The sequence below is a fragment of the Numenius arquata genome, chromosome Z (assembly GCF_964106895.1).
Source record: "Numenius arquata chromosome Z, bNumArq3.hap1.1, whole genome shotgun sequence".
Taxonomy (NCBI): Eukaryota; Metazoa; Chordata; class Aves; order Charadriiformes; family Scolopacidae; genus Numenius; species Numenius arquata.
This window is the reverse complement of record NC_133616.1, coordinates 40,873,215-40,899,316: the sequence shown is the minus strand read 5'-3', so window position 1 is coordinate 40,899,316 and position 26,102 is coordinate 40,873,215. Positions and strand designations below refer to the sequence as shown.

General features: G+C 40.9%; 1 protein-coding gene across 5 annotated transcripts in view; it reads right to left on the bottom strand.

Moving 5' to 3' along the window:
* Positions 1-26,102, bottom strand: part of PTAR1 (protein prenyltransferase alpha subunit repeat containing 1) — a 45,443-nt gene that overhangs the window by 12,849 nt on the left and 6,492 nt on the right. For 3 of the 5 annotated variants that reach the window (XM_074166224.1, XM_074166223.1, XM_074166225.1), the window contains exons 3-5: positions 10,553-10,619; positions 7,387-7,491; positions 3,300-3,513 (exon numbers count right to left, since the gene is read on the bottom strand). In XM_074166224.1, the coding sequence (XP_074022325.1) occupies positions 3,300-3,513; positions 7,387-7,491; positions 10,553-10,619 (386 nt within the window). The remainder of the gene's footprint in view (positions 1-3,299; positions 3,514-7,386; positions 7,492-10,552; positions 10,620-26,102) is intronic. The other 2 variants (XM_074166226.1, XM_074166227.1) reach the window with 1 other exon arrangement.

The following is a 26,102-nucleotide window of genomic DNA, read 5'->3' as shown; positions in this document are numbered from 1 at the left end:
TCCCTGGCCCAGTGCTTGCTTTTATAAAGTGCTTAATCACCATGAACTGCAGCCCAAAACTTCCTCCTTGGTCTGGGACACCAGGTACATGAAAAGGAACTATATCTGGGGAAAAATCTTTTAAGGATAACCAGATAAATATGTCAGTGTCCACTCACACAAAAGACAGGTACCTTTGGAGGTCCAGTCATCCAAGAAAAAGCTACAGCCTTACTGGGGATATCTACAGAAAAAATTACTTTGTGTCTTATGAACGTACTTCCGTCTCCTGGGCATCACACAAGAGAAGTGTTGCCTCATAACAATCATCCCACCACTTGTTTCTTTGCTTTTTTTTTATTATAGGACCTCATCAGTCACTCTCCATCCTGTAATTACGAAATTGAGTATTCCTATCTAAAGAAAGCAAGAACATTTGTCCATCCTTGCTGAACTATATCCTATTTTTGTACCTGTGCTGTTTCTCTGAAGCATCATGATGTGTATGAATTTTAACAGACTGTACTGGTATTACTCTCTTACTCTGGTTCTCTCATTAACTGTGCACCAACTTACTAGTAGGTGTCTGCAGCCCATGTTTTTTCCTCATTAGCTAACACACTGTCAGATGAGAAAGCTGAAGTTAGCTTTCTCGTCCTTTTCTGAGGCAAGTACTCTAATATCAGAAAGATTTTACTGGTTTGGAACAATCTGTTCTGGATAAATCCCTAATTGATATTAGTGAACACTATTCAAACACTACATAAACTTGCTAATGTGGTTCAGATTCCACCAGAAAAACAAATTGTGACTTCTATATTCAAACAAGATAATGTTTCTTTACCGTCTAATGTAAGAAACAAGAAACATATATATTCTGTGAGAAAATCTTTGTACAGGGCCAAAACTTTATCCTCTAGTATTTTACATCTTTTTCCCAGAGTTTGAACTGAGATTCAGTCTGCAGAAGCATTAGGATTACCAAAACAAAGGGAAAAAAACCAAAGCCTGGCACACAAACAACTGGCACCCACAAACCCTCAAAAGCAGGGCAACAGTTCCATAAATGACAAACCTGTTTTGAGAAGTCTCATTTCAGTGATAATACAATATATACATTACATTTCTTGGTGTCTGTTTCCTTGTACACTGTAATCACAAACCACAGGCAAAGTTTGTATTGCAGCAGAAAATGTGGCCCTAAATAATACAGGGTTCTCTAACTTAAGGCAACCTTGCAAAAACTAAATGGCTGTGGAATCACAGCAACTGTTCTATCTGCTATTTTTTTCAGCACAGTTCCACTTTTACATCTCTGTGAAATTTACCATTCTTTTCAGGTATTTAAACACAGAAATGGCTGAAGGTACAAAAAGAGACAAAAACGCAAGCTATGCATTTTTGTGGATATCTGTAATGCCTGCTATTTCCCTATCCTTCTTTGTATTTACTTTTTTCTCCCTCACATCATATCTTGAGAATAATCACTTTCTAATTTTGCCTTTTAAAGTTACCTAGCCACAAATTTTATCTCAACATCCTTGTTATCTTTTATGTTCCACACTTTTCCCTAATCTTCCTGCATCCCGAACACCTTGTTGCTGGGCTATCTGAAGAGACGCATCGGTGGTGTCATGACAACAAACCTAAAGTCACCATGGAGATTTCCCAATGGTTTAAACACACTGCTCGAGGAGCAGCAGCACCAGTGAAATTTTACTAGAGGTAACAAAAGCCAGTTGGGACAAAACTGGCTCTGAGACAAACCAGAGAAAACTATTACTTCCTTTACTAATCAGCCTGAAAACAAGACCAGTAGGGGAACTGGGACGGCAGGCAAGTCAAATGGTCTTGGGCGTGACTGAACAGATTTCAAATACTTCCTTCACAGGCATGCTCTGAGAGACAAAGCATTGACAACTGCCAATGAATAAACCCACCAGAATAACTCTTGAGAAGCTCTGAGGAGAGTTATTTCTACCACAACACAGTTCTTTCTGTTTATTTAAATTAGTAAGAAATAGCAAGTGCGAAGACCACTCAGGGTGTTACCCTGATCTTCAAACTACTGTTAACTAAAGCACAAAATGATTAGAGTTTTAATTAACACTGCTTTTTCCCCTTCTTTTTAAGAAAGCTCTTGAAGATTTATGTAAAAGACTTTGTCTCCTATTAATATAGACCTCTAACCCTAACTTCTAACCTCTGATCTACTCCAACCCTGTAATTCTTCTGACTTTTCCATAACTACTTTTCCATACAGACTTTCTAGGTAGATGAGTCCAAACTCTGGGCTGATTCCCTCATGAAGTCTGGAACGTACTGTCTACTTACTACCAATCTGATACACCTATTTTTTAAGCTTCTCAAGTGACAATTAGCAGGAAATATTAGCAAAACAACATTCACTGCTAGCAGTAGCTGGCCCGTAAGACATAAAAATAATGGCTATACTGACTCTACAACCTCCACTAAATTCCTCGCTAACTCATCTAAGTATTTACAGGATGGAAAAATGCAGCTGCTGCCATTAAAAAGCGTGAGTGATGTGGAATTATATCAGCTTAATATTCAGAAGGATTTCATCTAACAGCTTAGAAACCACACTATTATAAAACTGCCTATATGGTTTTAGACCATGTCACATTAACTAATTCAGTTTGCTGCAGGTCTTGATGTTTTAGATACTACCATGCGATCTGAAATACTCACCACCGCGTAAGATGTCCCTGCTGGAGCTGAAACAGCTTGATCAGCCCCCAGTTTAAATGCTGTCAAAAGATACCGTTGGAGCTGAAGAAACTAGTTACAAGCACTCCTACGCTTTCTCTGAAATTCCTGCTGTCTTTACTTAATCCTTCAATATTCTGAAACCACAGATAAGCTGAATGAGGATATTAAAACAAGATATCGCATTACATTATCAAAATAGTATCTATCATGTATTATACTCTTCTCTATTATGAATTTCAAGATTAGTGCTAGAAGAATTATTTTCAGCTTCCTCTTCTTTATTTCAGCTCACACAATCCCATCTATTCTCCTGCCACAAGTTCATTAACACTAAGTACACAAACAGAACTTTGTACATGGGCAAGAAAAATCTTTTCTTTCTGCAGAGCCGAACCTGCCTACTCTGGCAAGAAAGATGCAAAACATACACATTCCAATGTTTTGCCTGTTTTTTTAAAACATTCCTAGCTACCCATGCTAGCTTCGTATGATACTCTCCGTCCACGGCATAGGATCTGCTTGGCAAACCAGTATTTTCTTTTTTCCAGACAAGGAAATTTTAGACTTTATTCACTATCGTATCATACCTTGACAGTCAGCTTTCCCAAATGCTGTAAAACCCAGATGCGGTGGGACCAGGCATTGTAGTTGCTTGGATATCTCCCAGCAGCTTCAGAGCAGACATTCATTTCCTCCTGCACCAGTCGGTGCATTCTCTCCACAGGTGCTGCTCCCAAATTTCCTTTAGTTGCATGACTGGGCAAGGAGTTTTCCTGAATTAGTTGTTGCAGCACCCATCGTCTGGTTAAATAATGTACAGTGTTAATGGTGAGAGAGCAATTTTAAGAGAAAAAATATTTTTCCATTTATACAAATCAACTAAGCCTTTCTAATATTTCAATTATCTGAACTATGCTGTAAATGGACGATGAGTAAGAAATAGTAGTAAACATAATCATCTGAACTCTTCCCATATTGAAAACTAAGAATTTATGGTCACTCTCCAAAATAATGTAACTCCAGCTGTATTTGTTTGTTCACCCACTGAAAGTGGTCATGGCTATTTAAAGCATACTAAATGGAAACAGAAGAAACAGCAGATTAATGAAGAAAAAAAAATGCAAGAACTGTCTGCATGAGATTTCTAACGACCTCTTCTTTCAGAAACTTGCATAGCATTAAAATAAAGTATCCAAAATGAGACCAAAAAAAGTTATTCAATAAAAAAAAATAAAAAGTTAACTGTGCTTTGTATTTTTTGCATTAGTCAGTACTGCACACAGCAAGACCAATTAGCTTCTGTACATCACCAGCAGAAAGGAAGTGCAGAAGATTTACAGTTTTAAGGGCTACAGACGTAACCAAAACAAATGTTTTTACTGCTGAATTATACATATTTGAAGCGACTGAGATAAGGACAAATTCATACATGGCTTTTTAATTATGGACTGACTTTCAGTAGTACTTTAGCAGTATTATTAGATGAGTATTTTGAGAGGTGTCCTCAATGCTGCAGAAAATGTGCATCTGCAGACCCTACACAAAAGGGTCCTACAAAATGGGACACAGATGTGTAGACCTCCACACAGCAGCATGTGTCAAGAGAATTGCAATGGGCCCATGTAGAATGCTCTGGAAAGCTTGACATCCTCGGGTCTGTGACAGAGAGGTTTTTCTGTTTTGTACTGGCTCACATCGGTTCCAAAACCAACCAATAGCTACCTTCAGAAAGGTGTCACTCCTAGTTAGAGGAAATCAGTAAGTTAAATAAAAATAATAAATTAATTTTCTTTAAAATATAATTGTATTTTGCAATTCACATATAAAATCGTATATGTTTTTATATATATACATATATATATATAAGAAAATAAAAACCAGGCAAGCCAATCACTGTTAAAAAAAAATTTGGTAATCCTTTTGCTTTTGCTCTCATTTCAAAACATTTGTAATATTATTGTTCATTGGTATTTTTTTTTATTTACACTGTGTCTTTTCCTCTTAGTTATTAAAAAAAATTAAACTATCAGAAGACAATATTAAAGATAATTTATAAGAGTGCAATTTCTACAACTGACTGCATTTCTCAGCAAAAATCACTGGCAGCGGATTGAAGCCAGTACTCATACACCATCCTCCTATATAACGTTTGTTTTAACTGAAGATGTACAGCCAAATAAACCATGCTCTTTGTTGTATAACTTTATGAAATGTAGTAATTTTTAAGATTTAATTTTCGCTTTTTAAAAATGTTTTTTTCCACTTTGATCAGTAGACTTGCAAGAAATGGGAAATTCTAAAAATGTTTAGGAACAAAAGCTAAATGAGTAGAGAGTCATTCCTTTAACAAAAGATAAATATTAGTTCATTAACATTGACTTCTGATTAAAATCATAAAAAGACAAATTATTTTGATATTAAAATTATTTCAGTTTCTTAAAATGAGAATATTGTTAAAATAAGGAATTCAGCTAAATTACATATACAAGGTCATGTGAAAAAAAAATACAGACTTTATAGTCTCTGTGGCTACAAAAGAAAAAAATTTAAAATGAAACCTGAGCTATTTTCTAGACTTTTTGCATGGGAGAAATGGAAGACAATCACAACCTCAGAAGATTTTAAATGTATTGTTGGTACCTAGTGAATATTTCAATATTATTTCAGAGATTTTTTTAAGAGAACATTTTCTCCAATAAATTTGGAGAAAAGAAATCCAATTTCTTCTGCTACTGTGCATGCAGATTCTGTATGTTCCTATTACTATTGCAGTTCCTAGAATTACCGCAAATGAATGTGGGATTGTTCAGTGACCATTGCGCAATCAATAGATATACTGACTCTACATGCACAAGATCTATCTGAAACTCCCCAAAACGTATAGCAAAAGGCCAGATGGCAAAATGTATGGCAGGTATTTTGACATCTTTAGTAAGGGTATCTGCCATGTGTAAGAAAAAAAAATTAGATATGTCTTACTGAATTTTATAATTGCCTCATTCTATTTTTTTGCACTTCTGTTTGAAATTTGGTATCATGGGGGAACAGAAAACACAAAATTAATCACTCTGCTGATGCAGAAATAAAATTTTTGCACATCTTATTTTCTAACGTATCAATCACAGTCAGCACATCCAAATCCAAGGCAAACAGTTGTACAATCATCCTTATTTGTACAATCATTCTGTTTTAGGCAAATAAGGAGAAAGAACAATAAATAATAACACTATTAAAATATTCCTAATTTAAGATTGCATAGAAGTTATAGACAGAATTGTTTATTATTTCTAAGATGTAAAAAAATATTAAGAACCTACCTTTCTGACTAATTTCATAAAAATGTATTGATCATCATAATGATATGGATGGCACCAGGTTCAGCCCTAGTTACATGTAGAAAAATCATTTTTCCAGTGATAGCTACCATGTAGGTAAGGCTAAACCATGACAAACTGCAAGATTTTTTCCCATTATTTCTACCTACTCCTTTTGCTTCAAAGCAATCAAGCAGCATGAGTCAGTAGCATGGAGATGATGAAAAGCAGTTGAAGAACAACAAAATTAAAAATCAATGTTGCAGAAATTAATCAGTGTTGTTGCTATGTCAATGCTACTAAGCAAGAAATTAACAGAAATTAAGTAAATGCTTTTAAGTTAAGAAACGCCAAGAAATATTACATGTATTACATTCTAGGATAACTGAGAATTTTAAGCTCATGCACTCACAAAGAAGAGTTTACCAACAACTCCCTCTTCCAAAAATTCATATGTTATCAGTACGACTGAAGCTTTACGTTTTTGATAGAGTACGAATCCCTTAATGGGGTATCAACTTCACAGTTGTCCTAATGCTGGACGTGTGAAACACAAACGTTGTGAACTGCTTCATAATGTGTTACATTCAAATCTCTTTGAAGGCTGTCTATAAAAGGACACACCAAAATCACACACACCAAGATTTTAATTTTTTTTTTTTAAACAAAGTTGAGCAATGGATCTATACTTCACTTGACTGTCCTACGGGCATTTTATGTACACTCGGTCATGACTGAGACTGAGCTTTGTGCATCTGTGTAATTCTGGAGCTATCTTTTCCAAAAGATAACTGTGCTCTGTTGTTTTAGTATTTAGTAGTGGTGACTTAATGACATTGCTTAAGTTAGAAATGACAAAAATAAATTTACCAGACCAAAAAGACCAGTATTGGATTGGAAAAGAACCCAGCTTTGGTTATAAAAATTAGCTTTTACAGATTCTTGTCTTTCTGAAATGCCCGTAGACAGCAATATAGTAGTAAGTTGAAGGAGGGGGGAAAGAGGGTGAAACCCACAATGCTCAAATACTTACTATTGATGGAATCAGAATTCTCAGGCTGAGAATTTTATGTGCTGGAAGACATGATAAACCTTTAGGGAAATTTATCCCACCTCCAGTTTATTAAAAAAAAAATATACAGCAAAAAAAGGTGCATATGATTTTAGTTCTAGGTGTAAAATATAGGCAGGTATCTTCAAAAGCCAAAGCACAGTATTTTACAATGAGTGGCTCAAAGAATCTGCTATATTTCTAGATGACCTCTTTCATCTATGGTTCTCCTTAACGCAAGCACGAGAAAAAAAACCCTAGGAAAAACATTTAAGTGTGAGGAGGCAAGAGAAGGCAAGGGAAACAAACCTATGAATCCATGTTTCTGGACTCTTTGGAAACTTGGTTAACGCCAGTTTTCCAAGATGCAAATCTTTAAGTGGATTTAAAGTGCCAGACAGTATTAATTCTTTCCTACAAAAGATAAAATAATTTGTATGAATAAAAGTAGTAACCTGAAAGCAAGAACACAAATCCCAATAACAAATAGCATGGCATTTCCTTTGTATCATAATAGAACCTCACTGTCAAACTACAAGAGTTTTAAAAGCTTTTGGTGGATTAACCCATTCCACTCTGCTATATATATATGCACACTGTATTCAACCAGGCCCAGTAAAATAAATCCAGATCGAAGAACTTTATTTTAATCTGAACACACACACACACACACACAAAACACATTGGTTCTCAAACCTACTCAGAAATCACTTAGTCAACGGTATTTGAGCGTGTTTCTCCATCACATTTTCTGTTACTAATCAGAAAGCCAAGGAGTTTGGGTCATATGTAATGCCTGTTGTCTTGTTACCTAATGTCTTTTGACTTTCGATCAATTGTATGTGCCAGCAAGTATATCAGCAAGAACAAAAACACCCAGACAATTCCTTTATCATCGCTTACATAATGATTTTGGTCATTTTAACTTGGAAGATTTTTCAACTTCTAAAACACGGGATAACTGAAATTATGATTAACAACTGGAGATGTCTTGTTGCCCATTCAGTATAAAAGGGATTTCTTTCTGAGTTCTAAGAAGAGACATAGGTCTCCTATTTTTTAGCATGCCTTCCTCCACCACACAATTAGCTCTTGCTCAATTCCCATGGTTTAGGTTATAGTCCCTGTCACTTCTAATTAACATTAATAAATTAATGACAAACCTATGCAAGCATATTACAATTCTTTAAAATAGCTCCAAAGTCAAGATAGATTATCTATCTCTTCCTAGCAGGTAACACAGTTGGAGTTTTATGTTGTCCTGTGCTTCATTAACCAGATACAACCTTCTATGATTGTCAGCTGAGCTGAAATGCTCATTAGCCTTCCACACTGCCACTCCAGTCTTCTTGCTCTGCAAGTCCTGTCTCCTTTGCAAGGAAGAGATTTCCTTTTCCCACTATCTAAAATGAAAGAGTCAGTAAATTCTACAGGAAACACTATGTGCACAGGTGCTACTCAGTAAATAGCTATTACACTTTTATTTTTTAGGCGACTTACTGTCTATGATTCTTTTTTCCCTTAAAATAAAGCAGTGAATTTGTGTGTGGAGAATATAAGATGAATCCGGCACAACAAACATCCTCTACACCCCAGGGCAGATCCATCATGTTCTGCAAGCAGAGTCCAAGTCCTGCACAATTAGTTCCCAGTTTACACTAGCTCAGAACAAGGATTTATCTCCAGCATCTGTGCGGAACACAGTCTGTCCTCTACTCTGTGACTGTATATGCCACACATATAGCTTGAACTGAAGTTACACCTGAAGTAGGAATTTCACGGAATAGAAGAGAAGCTGAAATGTTCTGCCAATTAGGTGCCTACCCTTCATAAGAGCCAACTCCCAGCAGCAGCCTAGAACAATGTAGGGTCAGATTCAGCAAAATAGTCCCTTGGCTAGAGCAGGCTTGGTGGTAAACTCCACAGCTATTGACCAGCTGGCATACAACAGCTTCCCTCTGAATGCTAAATGGAGCTTCAAAGACAGACTGCCAGCCAGGCCACCGGCCAAGAATTCAGGGAGCAAGGCCGCCTTTTGTAGTAATTTCTATACTTTGGTAAACCATGAACGTCATAAAAGAGAAAAAACAATCCTCAATATTTTTAATTCCATTTACAACTTGGAACTACTCCTCTCATGTACGTAAGGGCAAACTCTTTCGGCTGCCAGGCATAAAAAAAGCCAGACTGGTAAGGATAGATGTATTCGCATTAAAAGAAAAATTCCACAAAACCTAAAACAGAAACCTGAATTCAGTTTTAAGTACCACAAGATTACATTACTGTAGTAGCTCTAGTACTGAAACATGCTCCTAATTCCACCTTATCACTTGAAAGCTACTCAATCTATACATTTTCATGACAGTAAGCCCTTTGCTATCATTTTCAATCTCCTTTCTTAGACTTGAGATGTTAGAAAGATACAGATCACAGCAGAATCCTTCAGAACTCCACTACCAGTGAAAGCAGAAAAAAAAAAAGAAAAAAAAAAGGCTGAATATGTCATATCTAGGGCTGACAGCTACCTGCAGCCACCATCTTTCTAGATCATTTTGTTAATTTTTCCTACTGCAACAATGCATCTTAATTACAAAAGTCCTATATTTAATGAAAGGTCTCCCAGACACTAACACATAAATTTCTGACAGTTCTCCAGCCCTTCTAGAACTATTCCTTTAAGACTGTCTCCAGTCTTACCTAGGCAGCAGAAGAAGAATAATCCCCCACCTCTGAGATTTACACAAAAATTATCAGATTACAGGGCTGTAAAGAACCATTGCTTCTGGGCTCCATTAAGAGCAAAGAGGTAAATTCCTGCTCCTCCTCCATAATGACTCCTGCACAGGTGCTGCAGTATGACCAGTGGTGAAGCTAGACTAATCCCAACAGGAACAAGAAAGGAGCACGGTGGGGGAGAACGTGTCTGGAATAAAAGACATCCATCTTCCTCCCCTTCTCTCGCAGTGTATCTGTTGAGGGCTACTCAGCTTTGATCAGCTGCTCTGGTAACGGCAGCAAATTGAACTGGTATCTCAAAAGGACTCAGGTATATTATTCAAGGAGGGGTAAAATGACAACAGCGAAGACAGACAGCAGTCATCAGTTGGGCAATATGTGGTTCAGCAAAAAGGATATGCCCATTTAAAGGTTACAAATGGCCTTCCTTAAGTGACAGAAGAGGAGTGGCAGTTCAATGGGACTTGTATCCCCCAAAAATGCGGACCAAACACATGCCTTCACATGCAGCCGTGTAATCTTTAGCCTGCACTACATTTAAAAAAAAAAAAAAAAAAAAAAGGCAGTCTGAAACTATCGACAAGGCATAAAGAAGAGATTTTGACATTTTTAACATTCCTTCAGCACTCCTTAGATCAAAAGCTCTTGCTGTGTCACTAATTACCACTCACAACAAAGCTTACAGCTGACTCACATAAAGTTCAGCTCTTTCTGATGTCATTCTCCGAGTGCAACATACCTCACATTCCAAGCAGTGGTGAAGTCGGGGTTCAGCAGCAGCAGGGTACACGTGATATCTATCAGCTCTAAAAAGATTGAACAAGAGACACAAATATTAGTAATGATTTCCACATAGCAGTGTTCTCTCTTCACTCGCTTACTCTGTGTCCGTCCTCAAAGCCTCTCCTCTGCAGGCTGCTGTACTTACGGATACTCACCTCTGAAAATCACTGCTCTGTCTCATTCCAGAAGAAAAGCTAGCTTAATTTAAGAGGGAGCAAAATAATGGACTTCTGTCTCGCTAACAAGTTACAGCTAAGAAGTTTTAGCTGGAAATTTTTGACCTCCACCTCTACTGCTATAATCAAATGCACAGTTTGTCCTCAGTGAGGGGCAGCCATTACATAGAATCCTTGAGTATTTAGTGATTTAAATTGCAGACACACCGTCTATATCATACACAGAGAATTCTTCAAAGAAAATCCAACAGTTTTAAAATAAGATAGTACCATCAAAAATATATCCTACTATTTCAGTACAAGTCTGAGCTGCAGATGGCTGCCATATACTATACTGTTACAAAAAATACACATACTATAAAAAACCTGTAGCTAGGAAAATGAAACACCATAAAACTTTAAATATATTCTAAAGTGACAGCCTTGCTTCAGACTGAGGTTTTAAGAATAAGTCACTAAAAAAAGAACATATGGAACATTTGTTTGCATCCCTGCATTTAAGCACTGCACCGACTGTGGATTTACGTATTACACTTATTTTTAACAGTGTTGTAAAAACAACACTGAGATACACGGTTGCTGAGAGCGGAAGGGTAATTTTGTTCTAACTAATCTTTCCCTCTGCACTGCACCACTCGGGCAATTTGAGTCCCACCACAGTAATCGGTGGGGATCCATGAGGCATCTCCACTTAAATTTGACATACTAAGGACTGTCACTGCGTTGATTCCCTTAATCTCTGCTCTCAGGAGACACAGCATCAGATCAGTTAACCTGTCCTGCAACCACAACTCTTAAATTTACAAGGCAATTTTGCAACTGAGTAAGAAGAAGAAACTTGCTTCAAAACCAAAGGTGACTATCCAGGCTTTTACTGCCTAGAAAGTTTGGCTACATTCCCTCCTAATCACCCTGCATTTAACATATTAAACTGATTGTACTGCCGGTGATTTCCAGCAAGTAAGAGGCACTTTATTACTTTCTAAGGGAAAAAAAAGGAAAAGGAAAAAGAAGGTTTCTCGTGGAACTAGGTGTCTGGTTAGTGCAGTTAATATGACTGTAAAATGAAATTTTAAAAAGACACTGATACGCAACGATAATGAAGCATATTAACTTAAAATGCAAAGGAACATGGCTTCATATATCTTTGAACCAGGACTTTGAAAGAAGTTAATATTTAAGTGAATAAAAAAGTGGAATTCCTTTGCATATTATTGTATGACTGCTAGTTCATTTATGTTCCAGAAAGTAACCTTGTGTTTCCCATGATGTTCCCACTTATAAGGAACATGTTAGGCCATCATGTAAAATAGGGAGAGGGGAAGAGGAAATTTTTTCACTGTACTCTGCCAATTTTACACTAAGCTTTTAGGGTGATATTTTAAAAACAATCTCAAGGAACTGTCTTAACTTCATATTTTCATGGGGTATAGCTGAGACTTTTTTTCCTTTAATGAAAGATTTCCTTTTAAATCCCTCTTTGTTGGCAGGGAATGACTACTCCTTATATGCGAAAAGCTTCCTCCTCATTTGCTGCCTAAATGTACAGAGCTTTTTCTTTGACTTTCTTTGACTGAACCAGCAAAGGACTTCAACACCTATTTAATTTTACACAGATCAATTGCCCAATTGAAATATCCAGGATTACTCACATATGTAAAATTAAACACCTACTAAGTGTTTTGCTGGCTACTGTTTAAATTTTACATTCAGAAAACTTCAGTGGCAACATTTAACAACACACCAGTTATAAGGATCTATAGTTAAAATTGTGAGCTGTCATGTTTCATGTAGGTTTTCCATTTTATCTTCTCAAAATATTAGTAGTTGTTCTATAGTTTTAAAACTCTCAATTTTACATATCATGAATATACATAACTAAATGTTCTGATTATTCTGCTATTATTACCTTGTGTCATAAACAGTGCACACAAATTGCCTTTCAAAATGTAATAGGCTAAGAGCTAATAATAACTCTTCCAAGGTTACATAAATCTTTACATCAAATTCATAATACTTACTACATGGCAACTGAGAGTTTCTTCAAGGTAAAAAAAATTTTTAAAAAAATCAGGAAGTACCAGCTTTGTGGATAACACAAAGCAAGGCTAAATACCTGTCCTGGGTCTGGCGGGGATAGGGTTAATTCTCCCCAGGACCTAGCAGGGACACAGGTATTCCATCCCATGTGAGCCATGCCCAGGGGGTAACAGGAGCTGGCCGGGGAAGGGGAGGGGCAGGAAGTCATCCCCCAGGGGAGCGGAGCGGTCGGGGGGGCGTCCCGGGTGCCATCGGCAAGCGGTGGTGGTATCGTACTCGTGGCTGTGTATTCCTCTGTCGGTGTTATTACTGTTGTTGTTTCTTGCTCCCCTTGCTGTTCTGTTAAATTGCCTTTGTCTCAACCCACGAGTTTTTGCCTTTTTCTTCCGATTCTCCCCTCCCGGCCGCGCTGGCAGGGGGGGCCCGATCTGAGCGAGCGGCTGCCACGTGGGCCTTTGTTGCCGTCTGAGGCCAAACCACGACAGTCCTTTTTGGCGCCCAACGTGGGGCAACTCGGAGGGTTGAGATAAAAACAGATCTGACCAGACCGTGCTAAAAGGAATTTGTTATCGGTATTTATTGTATTATTTACTGGGGACAATGTTGCTTCGTTTGTTTTCATGGCTGTGAAACTCTTACATGCTTAAACTTACATGCTTAAACTCTTACATGCTCTATGTACTCCCCGTGATGATGTTTATCACTTCTGGGAGAGGGCTCAGGATTATAATTTTGCTGTCCTGTGCGATATCAGCTTATGATATGATAGCATCACTGTTCAGATGGTTATGTTGGGTTGTTTATTTGGCACTGTTCTCCTGCCCATATCTCGGGGAATTTATTAATAAACACACTGAGTCTATGGGGGAAGCAGGGGGGGATACTTTTCCCAGCTCTTTCACCTCCCTTTTCTCTTTCGTGCTGGATATGCCAGTTTTTGAGAATTTTGAATACTCTTGGGACACGCAGACCAGCTTGGTCCTATTGCTAGGTCTCCTGAATGTTTTTCAGTTTTTGTTTAGGGTTAAGCAACTATTTAAGACTACCACCCCGAGATCTGCCCCAAGGCTGGAGAGTCATGGATGGCATGGCATGTGGGAGAACATGGGCAGGTATCTAGAGAGTTTTTCACCTCCAATGGTCTGGGATTTCACCACCGAACAATTACAGAACCCCGATAAAGTGATAGAATATTTGAAAGAAAAATGCTGTGGCTATTCCAGAGAGGCACAACTCACTGCATTGTGCTGGGCCCTGGCCAGTATCTACCAAGCATTGCTCAATGGTGCGCAGCATCCTCAGGAGGAAGAGATGGAAACCAGGCCGACAGGCAGTGTGGCTGCTCCGGCCCCTGCGGCAGGCGCGGTGGCTGCTCCGGCCCCTGCGGCGGGCACGGTGGCTGCTCCAGCCCCAGTGGCAGGCACTGCAACTGAACCAGAAAACCAACCTGTGCCCATATCAGTTGCCCCTATCCAGAAGAAAAAATACACCAAGAAATCAGTTCGCTTAGCGAAGGATGACGATGATCCAGGGTTGTCACGAGAACAAGAGGAAGAGGCAGAACCAGAGATAATCACGCGATCCCTGTCCCTGAGTGAGCTGCAGGACATGCGAAAAGATTTCAGCTGACTTCCAGGTGAGCACATTGTCACCTGGCTGCTCCAGTGCTGGGACAACGGAGCTGGTAGCTTGGAATTGGAGAGTAGGGAAGCCAGGCAGCTGGGATCTCTGTCTAGAGAGGGGGGCATTGACAAGGCAATTGAGAAAAGGACACAAGCTCTCAGCCTCTGGAGGCGACTCCTGTCAGGCGTGAGGGAAAGGTATCCCTTCAGTGAAGATGATGTATGTCATCCGAGCAAGTGGACCACCATGGAAAGAGGTATTCAGTACCTGAGAGAATTAGCCGTGCGGGAGATGATTTATTATGACCTGGACAATGCCCAGTTTCCCACAGATCCTGATGAGATCCAATGCACAAGGTCCATGTGGCGGAAGTTTGTACGGAGTGCACCATCATCATATGCCAACTCATTAGCAGTGATGGAATGGAAAGGCGAAGAGGGACCAACAGTGGATGAGGTGGCTGCCCGACTTCGGCAATATGAAGAAAATCTCTCTTCTCCCCTCGTCTCAGCTGTGGAGAAACTGTCCCGGAAGGTCCAGCAACTTGAAGAGAATATGTCCTCCCCACCTGTACGAGCCAGTATCTCAGCTGTTAGGAACAGACGTTTTTCCACTCAAGATAGAGAATACAGGGAGTACACCCCACGAAGCACCCTGTGGTTCTGCTTGCGTGACCACGGAGAGGACATGAGGAAGTGGGATGGACAACCTACTTCAATCCTACGGGCACGGGTACAGGAATTGCAAGGAAAAACAACCACAAAAGCGGATCTCCCCAGGAAAAGTGTTGCCCCAGTTTCCAACGTGCAGTTCCCCAGACAGAATAGAAGGCCTGAGCCTACTTCTGATCCCCTTGAAGGAACTTCTAGAGCATTTCTGCAAGAGGTGAGTAACGGATACTATGACCAGTATTAGCGGGGCCCTGCCTCCAGCCAGGTGGGGGAAAGGGACAACCAAGTTTATTGGACAGTGTGGATTCGATGGCCTGGCACATCAGAGCCACAGGAGTATAGAGCTTTAGTGGACACAAGTGCACAGTGTACCCTAATACCATCAAGCTATAGAGGGACAGAACCCATTTGTATTTCTGGAGTGACAGGGGGATCCCAAGAATTGACTGTACTGGAGGCTGAAGTGAGCCTAACAGGGAATGAGTGGCAAAAGCATCCCATTGTGACTGGTCCAGACGCTCCATGCATCCTTGGTATAGATTATCTCAGGAAAGGGTATTTTAAGGACCCAAAAGGGTACCGGTGGGCTTTTGGCATAGCTGCCTTGGAGGCGGAAGAAGTTAAACAGTTGTCTACCTTGCCTGGTCTCTCAGAGGACCCTTCTGTTGTGGGGTTGCTGAGGGTCGAAGAACAACAGGTGCCAATTGCTACCACAACAGTTCATCGGCGGCAGTATCGAACTAACCGAGATTCTCTGATCCCCATCCACAAGCTGATTCGTCAACTAGAGATTCAAGGAGTGATCAGCAAGACTCGCTCGCCCTTTAACAGTCCCATATGGCCAGTGCAGAAATCTAATGGAGAGTGGAGGCTAACTGTGGACTATCGTGGCCTTAATGAAGTTACTCCACCGCTGAGTGCTGCCGTGCCGGACATGTTAGAACTCCCAATACGAACTGGAGTCCAAGGCGGCCAAATGGTATGCCACAATTGATATCGCTAATGCATTTTTCTCAATCCCTCTGGCAGCAGAGTGCAGATCACAGTTCGCTTTCACTTGGAGAGGTGTCCAGTACACCTGGAACCGACTGCCCCAGGGGTGGAAACATAGCCCCACCATTTGCCATGGACTGATCCAGACTGCACTGGAACAGGGTGAAGCTCCAGAACATCTGCAGTACATTGACGACATCATTGTATGGGGCAACACAGCAGAAGAAGTTTTTGAGAAGGAGAATAAAATAATTCAAATCCTTCTGAAAGCCGGTTTTGCCATAAGATGAAGTAAGGTCAAGGGACCTGCACAGGAGATCCAGTTTTTAGGAGTAAAATGGCAAGATGGACGCCGTCAGATCCCAATGGATGTGATCAATAAAATCGCAGCTATGTCTCCACCAACTAGTAAAAAGGAAGCACAAGCTTTCCTGGGCATTGTGGGTTTTTGGAGGATGCATATCCCAGATTACAGTCTGATTGTGAGCCCTCTGTATCAAGTAACCCGGAAGAAGAACGATTTTAAATGGGGTCCTGAGCAGCGACAAGCTTTTGAACAAATTAAACAGGAAATAGTCCATGCAGTAGCTCTGGGGCCAGTCCAGGCAAGACAAGATGTTAAAAACGTGCTCTACACCGCAGCTGGGGAGAACGGCCCTACTTGGAGCCTCTGGCAGAAAGCACCAGGGGAGACATGCGGTCGACCCCTAGGGTTTTGGAGTCGGGCATACAGAGGATCTGAAGCCCGCTATACTCCAACAGAAAAGGAGATACTGGCAGCATATGAAGGGGTTCGAGCTGCTTTGGAAGTGGTTGGTACGGAAGCACAGCTCCTCTTGGCACCTCGGCTGCTGGTGCTGGGTTGGATGTTCAAAGAAAGGGTCCCTGCTACACATCATGCAACGGATGCTACATGGAGTAAGTGGATTGCACTGATCACGCAGCGAACTCGAATGGGAAACCCCACTCGCCCAGGAATTCTAGAGGCGATTATGGACTGGCCAGAAGGCAAGGATTTTGGAATGTCACCAGAGGAGGAGGTGATGCGTGCAGAAGAGGCTCCACCGTATAATGAACTACCAGAAAATGAGAAGAGACATGCCCTGTTCACTGATGGGTCCTGCTGGATTGTGGAAAAGCATAGAAAGTGGAAGGCTGCCGTGTGGAGTCCTACAAGACGAGTTGCAGAAGCCACTGAAGGACAAGGTGAATCAAGCCAGTTTGCAGAGGTGAAAGCAATTCAGCTGGCTTTGGACATTGCCGAGCGGGAAAAATGGCCAGTACTTTATCTCTACACCGATTCATGGATGGTGGCAAATGCCTTGTGGGGGTGGTTATGGCAGTGGAAGCAGAGCAATTGGCAGCGCAGAGGCAAACCTATCTGGGCTGCTGAATTGTGGCAGGATATTGCTGCTCGGGTAGAGAATCTGGTTGTGAAAGTACGTCATGTAGATGCCCATGTATGCAAGAGCCGGGCCACTGAGGAACATCAGAACAACCAGCAAGTGGATCAGGCTGCTAAGATTGAAGTGGCTGAGGTGGATCTGGACTGGCAACATAAGGGTGAATTATTCATAGCTCGATGGGCCCATGACTCCTCAGGCCATCAAGGAAGAGACGCTACATATAGATGGGCTCGTGACCGAGGGGTGGATTTGACCATGGACACTATTGCACAGGTCATCCACGAATGTGAGACATGTGCTGCAATCAAGCAAGCCAAGCGATTAAAGCCTCTGTGGTATGGAGGACGATGGCTGAAATACAAATATGGGGAGGCCTGGCAGATCGATTATATTACACTCCCACAAACCCGTCAAGGCAAGCGCCATGTGCTCACAATGGTGGAAGCAACCACTGGATGGCTGGAAACATATCCTGTGCCCCATGCCACCGCCCGGAACACCATCCTGGGCCTTGAAAAACAAGTCCTGTGGCGACATGGCACCCCAGAGAGAATTGAGTCGGACAACGGGACTCATTTCCGAAACAGCCTCATTGACACCTGGGCCAAAGAGCATGGTATTGAATGGGTCTATCACATCCCTTATCATGCACCAGCCTCTGGGAAGATAGAACGGTACAATGGACTGTTAAAAACTGCACTGAGAGCAATGGGTGGTGGAACTTTAAAAAACTGAGATACACATTTAGCAAAGGCTACCTGGCTAGTTAACACCAGGGGGTCTACCAACCAAGCTGGCCGTGCCCAATCAAAACCTCCACGTACTGTGGAGGGAGATAAAGTCCCCGTAGTGCACATGAAGAATATGTTAGGGAAGACAGTCTGGGTTAGTCCTGCCTCAGGCAAAGGCAAACCCGTCCGTGGGATTGCCTTTGCTCAAGGACCTGGGTGCACTTGGTGGGTGATGCGGAAGTTCGATGTGTACCACACGGGGACCTGATTTTGGGCGAGAATAGCCAGTGAATGAAACTGTATGATGTTAATTGCTAAATGACCCTGCCACTGTACATCTCATTTCTGTAACTGCTATTGGTTGTACTATAGTAAGAATCACCCAAACTAATGACAAATGGACTCTGATGAAAAACCAAGTAAAGTGCAGCAGCGAAGGGACCAGAACTGACTGCAGCAGCTGGCGTCCAGCAACTTAATTGAGATCAACATCTTCAACCCATGGACCATGGACATGAGCCGCACCGGATACATCAGCCACAAGCCCCAAGAATACAGCATGCGACAGTCCAGCTCCACACACGCCATCTTGCATGCCCTGAGGGACTGTTCTAACAGATGGAGCTTGAAGTCATGGACTAAATGAACTCAACAGACATTTTAGAGTGATGGCCCACAGACTAAGGACATTACGCCTGTATGGAGATACACATATGTGTGTATATATATATATATATATGTATGTCAGGGGAAACTGATAGTATTTAATTGGAAACTGTAATATCTGGGCATGGCATGAAATGGTATAGAATAAGGGGTGGATGATGTCCTGGGTCTGGTGGGGATAGGGTTAATTCTCCCCAGGACCTAGCAGGGACACAGGTATTCCATCCCATGTGAGCCATGCCCAGGGGGTAACAGGAGCTGGCCGGGGAAGGGGAGGGGCAGGAAGTCATCCCCCAGGGGAGCGGAGCGGTCGGGGGGGGGGCGTCCCGGGTGCGATCGGCAAGCGGTGGTGGTATCGTACTCGTGGCTGTGTATTCCTCTGTCGGTGTTATTATTGTTGTTGTTTCTTGCTCTCCTTGATGTTCTGTTAAATTGCCTTTGTCTCAACCCACGAGTTTTTTGCCTTTTTCCTCCGATTCTCCCCTCCCGGCCGCGCTGGCGGGGGGGGGGGGGCCGATCTGAGCGAGCGGCTGCCACGTGGGCCTTTGTTGCTGTCTGAGGCCAAACCACGACAATACCTTTATTCAGTTAATTGCATTTTTACCCCATCCAGCCAACTTTCTCCCCAACTGGTGATTATTTACAAAAACAAACAAACGATAAAAACACCCACCAGCACCAAATGCAAAAACCCCCAAGCACAAAATGCTCTAATACTGGCTTCTCCCCTAGACAAAAGCCACATGTACTTTAAAACTTGTTTTAAATTATATTTAATCTAGACTGCCACCAAATTGCTAGTTTAGTGTAATTTTTGAAACATAGTAAGAAGAGCTCAGAGCACCAAATCTAGACCAATTGACACTTCCCATGGTGAACTTTATTTTCAGCTGGTTATCACTTTGCCGAGAGGTCAGAGAGCTGCATCTAAAGGCTCCAATGCTCAAACATGGAAAGTATCCATCCAGCAGGACTGTGCCATAAGGGAGATCTGTCTGCAGAACTTTTTCATTCGTTACAGGAGGAAAAGGCATTTGCTATAGGAGGGAAAGGTAAATGAAATTGCAGTGCAGGATAAGAAGAAAAGTAGAGACATGGAAAAATACTGCAAAAAAGAGCAGGATTAGAGGCAGTTCTGAATTGTGTCATAAAAAATATCCTGAACTTTTGAGAGTTGGATTTTGTGAATACAATAATGGGTTTAGTAATTACTAGGTACTACCACTGTATATGCTACAGTTAAGCAAAAGCTTATTGCAGCCTTGTTCGGTCCTTTGAATACTTTTTAGAAATGGTTTTCATAGTCTACATAACTCTACCTAGAAGAATACAGTTTGTTTATCCTCTTAAGTTATAAGATCCAGTTAACACGACTATTCCAGTAACATCAAAGGCCTGGAACAGCACCAAATCAAGCCCAATTTAAACAGAAGCTTTGTCTACCATTTTGTCCATTTTCCCACTACAGAGGTATCCTAAACATCATCAAAGGAAAGAAGCAGACAAAAGGAAAATCTCAAAGCAATACGTGGTTCTTTCATGTCAACATTTTTTGATGCTTTATGCAACAACAGAATAGAACAGAATCATTCACATTGCAAAAGACCCTTGAGATTGTCAAGTCCAACTGTAAACCTGCAATACAGAGGTCTGGCATTGGGCACAAACGCTGCCCCTGAAATGATCTCAGCTCTGCGAGATCAACATTATAAACAAACCCTGAGTCTGAGTGTGTTTCCTACATCCAGATCCGCAATAACAGGTACACCAGTGCTAGAGGAACACTCCGCTTCAGGTCTGCAGCTGCAGTGTTACACAGGTGCTCCGTCATTTTCTCAAAAGACGGCTGTGATTAATATTTATATATTGGCAAGTGATTAATATTTACATATTAACCAGCAACAGATGAAGCTTTCATGGAGTGTGGATTCTGAGCCAGAGATGTCAAATGACACCATTTTAATAACCTCTGAGCCTCTTTTCTATAGAAAGCCTTATGGCAGACCTGGCACACAATGATCATAGAATCATAGAATGGTTAGAGTTGGAAGGGACCTTAAAGATCATCGAGTTCCAACCCCCCTGCCACGGGCAGGGACACCTCCCACTAAACCAGGTTGCTCAAAGCCCCATCCAGCCTGGCCTTAAACAGTTCCAGGGATGGGGCATCCACAGCTTCCCTGGGAAACCTGTTCCAGTGCCTCACCACCCTCACAGTAAAGAATGTCTTCCTAATATCTCATCTAAATCTCCCCTCTTCCAATTTAAAACCATTACCCCTTGTCCTGTCACTACATTTCCTGACAAAGAATCCCTCTCCGGCTCTCCTGTAGGCTCCCATCAGATACTGGAAGGCTGCTATGAGGTCTCCCTGGAGCCTTCTCCTCTCCAGGCTGAACAACCCCAGCTCTCTCAGCCTGTCTTCATAGAGGAGGTGCTCCATCCCCCTGATCATCTTCGTGGCCCTACTATGATAGTAGTTGCCAGCTAGTTCCCTCTGTGTCAGTAACAAAAACCAGCATCCTTTATTTACCATTCAAAAGTACTTTCTGCTAGATACATTTTAAGTGAACTATAGCATCAGGTGTGCTCACAACATACATGTCCTTTTGTACATGGAAGTCTCCCCCACTGCAGAAGGACAAACATAACATTTTTTTTTAGCTCATTTTCTTTTTAAATATAGCTGTATCCAGATTCTTATTTTCGTAAGTGTATTGCACCAAGATGTTCTTTTCAGAAGAGTGTTATAAAAGTGGTAACACAGATTTATGTAAAGTAAGGACATTCTGGGAATATGCACAACATTACTTTGCATAAAAAGAGAAAAGTTCGTGGCAATTTCAGAAAACCATCTTGTGATAATAGAAATAATATGGATGTATAAATTAAAAAGATATTTTGGAGAAAGCATAAAAACATATTGCAAAATTAGGATTTCTAAACTGGAACAGTAGCAAGAAGAGAAGCAGTCATAATCCTGGATTCCAAGACACCATCTTATTCAAGTATCTAAAAGAAAACATAGCTTACTGTGACAGATGTTTAATTTAGTTATCAATGACTGATTATAAAGCAGATCCTTCTTTCAGGATCATGCCAGAAAAAATACCAAACAAATCTGAAAGCAAACACTTGAATCAATACACTGTTTTTCTTCCCTGCTCTATTTAAAATGGCTCACAGTACTACGACCAAGACAAAAGAGGTAACAAGAGACTACATTTGCAATCTCTGTTCATTACAAGCATCAACAGAATATGCAGTTGAGTTCTGCAGCAGCAATAAACAAATCTATCCCTTCACTACATTTAGAAGAAAACAACTACCTTGGTAAATTCCAGTATGCACTTTTGTCTACAACAAGGAATTTGGAGGAAAATCCTTAAGGATATTTCAAACATACAGAAAACGTAACATCTCCTGATAGAGTATACCTACTTATGCCACATTAGAGAGATTTCTTCCTTCATTTTCTCCTACCAATGCAGTTCAGTTTCTGCTAAAATTCCTATAAAATGTGAAACCGACTATGGTAAAACATACTGAAGCTGTACCTTGTTTTACAAACAGGTTATTAACAGTGAGGTCGTGATCAAGTTTTACAGCAGTGACACAAAACCTCAATAGACATGGAAATGCTGTAGATGACCTATTTTCGCATGTTTTACACCAATTTCTATAATTGAAGAAACAAAGGAAAGTGGAGTTTTGTTTTTAAAAGAAGAAAGCCAAACAAGTCTCAACAAACAGGCAGTTATCTAAGCTTCGTAACACTCCAGTATTTACCAACACAGTTTTGTGATGTGCGTTTTGAGAGGAAGGGTTCTGTGAGGCTTCATCTGGGAGGGAAGCTGAGACACTCTCCAAGGAGTCAGCGCACCGTACCATCCTGGAGGGATAGACACGTGCCACAGCGTCACCGCAACAAAGTGCTTGGGCACTTGCTTGGGCTAGTGTTAATGGAGCCAGCACATCAGCACCCAGCTGCCCTTTAGCTAACAGCTATCAGTAGTCTCCAGCCTCTCAGCACAAGACTGACACAAATCTCAGTGGTTTGCATTTTGGCTTGATACAACTAGCTTTTGTCTGCATGTCAGTTTCTAGGGGAGGACTTCTCTCTAACACCTGAGATTGAAATAAAAAGTGTCCCTGCTGAAGATCTGCAGCATAATCACAATACACCTCACAAACTCCTACCTCAGACCTGCAAAAACCACTGCAATGAGAACCATTGGTCTTGCTAACAAGATCAGCTCTTTAAATGCTAAAATTTGTTTCTGGCTACACGTCACTCTTTAAATGCTAAAATTTGTTTCTGGCTACACGTCAGAATCAATGTTATTTATATTCCTTATATAAAGCTCTTTTTATTGAATTGTATGATTGTCTGTATTATAAATTCAGAACTACAAACCAGTGACTGTGATCTGATTGCAATCAGAACTGAAGGCATCAGCAGCAACTTGGTGGCAGCTATCAAAAACATCCAGGGCTTACTAGGTCCAACCATAAACTACAGAGACTAAGTAAAAAATGGAAGCTACTTATGTTAGGCATATACATCCCCTAGGAATAGAAGTCTTTTAAGAATGTCTGCAATGAGAAAGAATATTTAAGAAAATAAATGACATGAAAGTAAAAAATGAAGGACAACACAAAATTTAAGAAGTGCACGAAACAATTCTCTCAGGTAATCACACAATGACCCTCTGTTGGGGGGTGGGGGAAACACAAAAAAAAAATCTGTTAGACAGAAATAAAATGCAGACAACACAAAGGTCAGTCATACACAACAATACATGAAAAAAAACACTTCAGCTTTCTTAAGCTACTCTTTTGAATGGAGAATGAGCTCCAAGTATCAAGCCAGTGCTTTGTCACTCTAACACCACCCAAGGTACACAGCCAGCACTGGAGACTGTCTGTTATCAGTAGAATGGGTTCCTCTCTATCATGATCTGGTTTGCAAAGAGGTAAAAAGTTCCTATGTATGAACTCCCCATATCCTGTAGAAAGCAAGCACATTCATGCTCACATTATGAACCTTCTCTGCCATTTAATGCTACTCTTTTCAAAATGCTTACGTTCTATATCCAAGTGTTTGTAATAAGGAATTAAAGTCTGCTTCATAACTCTAGACCCCACCCTCAGGCAAAGAAAAGTAGACAACATTCATTGCCTTAAGAATTGTCCCTTGCCAAGATTCTCTGAAGACCTCAATCTTCTTCCTCCATTGTCTTCATGTCACATTTGTGAATGCAAAAGAAGTTCAAATGCACATTTATAATAGACTCATCTAACACCATCTGTCCATCCCTTACCCTCTGCTTTAATGAGGGGAAGTGCACAGCTGGCTTCATCCTCTTAAGGTGACATAGACTATATTAATAAAACATTAAAGAGGAAAGTGAATAGCAGCTCTATCAAGAAAAAGATGTTACTAATGCTTTCCTGACCTACACAGACCTACTCTCAAAACATACATGTTCAAGACAGTACCGCATGTTAGTTATATGACATCTAGATACTAGAGTCTGCATCAGATGTCTGCCAGCATCCCACTATTTAAAGCATATTATTTAACTCACTAGTTCATCAAGCAAACAGGGAGAATACCTTTGCTATAGTTGCAGTCAACACACCCCAATAGATGGTGGCTGTTGGGTACATTCCAGGAGGGGAACATAGTCCAAGACAGTAATTTTAAAGCACAAGGGACACAGCCATTATGCATTAGGTTAGTTTCACACAAGCAGAAAAAAATTACAATATGATAAGGGGCCCAAACTGAATTCTGTGAGTGGTCACTGGTTCTTCAATAGAAAAGATATCCCTCCTTCTGGGACACAAAAATGTTAAAAATGCCTCAGCAGATAGAAGATACAAGAAAGATGCCTCAAAAAGACCATGGACAAACACCAGAAATAAGACACTGACATAAGCCTAGAGTAAGAACATTTTTTTATGCTGACTGCTATTCAGATGAGAACTAGAACCATGAACAAAAAAAAAAAATAGTTTCTTAAACTACATTTACCCTTTTTCATTGTTACTCTGAACACAACAGGACACTGTCAAGTATCTCCCATGTCACACCCATTTATAATTCTTAAAAAAAAAATTCAAAATAGACCACATATACCAAAGCATTTTTCACGCAAGTAAAACAAACTAAAAACCAAACCAAAACAAAAAGATGGAAAAGGAAGTAAAGCTTACAATTACCAAGATGTATGGACTAATGATTTCTGGTACCCCTACATCTGAAAAACACCGCACTTGTTTCTTACTTTAGATCCACACATCACCACAGTTTTCCCTCTGACTCAGGAAAGCAGGACAAAATTCCTTCTGTAAAGATTAAAATCACTCCCCTAAATTACTCTTGGGAATAAGTCATCTCCTTCTAACCCTTCCAGCTTGGGCAAGAGAGAAAACATTTACATTTTCAACTAAGCAAACCTACAACTCGTTTAGGTTGCTACAACTCATTTAAGATGCCAAGATGCACAATCCAAAGCCTGCCCTCCCCACCAGTAACACTCAGTTCTTTCCGTACAGGTTAAACCGGCTTTAAGAAAGGCCAGGGCATCCTGGCTTAGATCAGAAACGGTGTGGCCAGCAGGACTAGGGAAACGATCATCCCCCTGTGCTCGGCACTGATGAGGCTCCACCTCGAGTACCGTGTCCAGTTTTGGGCTTCTCACTAGAAGACAGACATTGAGGTCCTGGAGCGTGTCCAGAGAAGAGCAACGAAACTGGCGAAGGGTCTAGAGAGTAAGTCTTATGAGGAATGGCTGAGGAACTAGGGTTGTTTAGCCTGGAGAAAAGGAGGTTGAGGGGAGACCTCGTTGCTCTCTGCAACTATCTGACAGGAGGTTGTAGTGAGGTGGGGGTTGGTTTCTTCAATGAGAGGAAACAACTCCAAGTTGCGCCAAGGGAGGTTTTGACTGGATATTAGGAAAAATTTCTTCACCAAAAGGGTTGTCAAGCACTGGAACATGCTGCCCAGGGAAATGGTTGAGTGACCATCCCTGGAGGTGTTTAAAAGATGTGTAGACATTGCACTTAGGGACATGGTTTGGTGGTGGACTTCATAGCATTTACAGTTGGACTCCAACTTACAAAGGGTCTTCGCCAAGCTAAATGATTCTATGATTAATAAAAAATGTGCAGCAAGAATCACATAAGAGACTA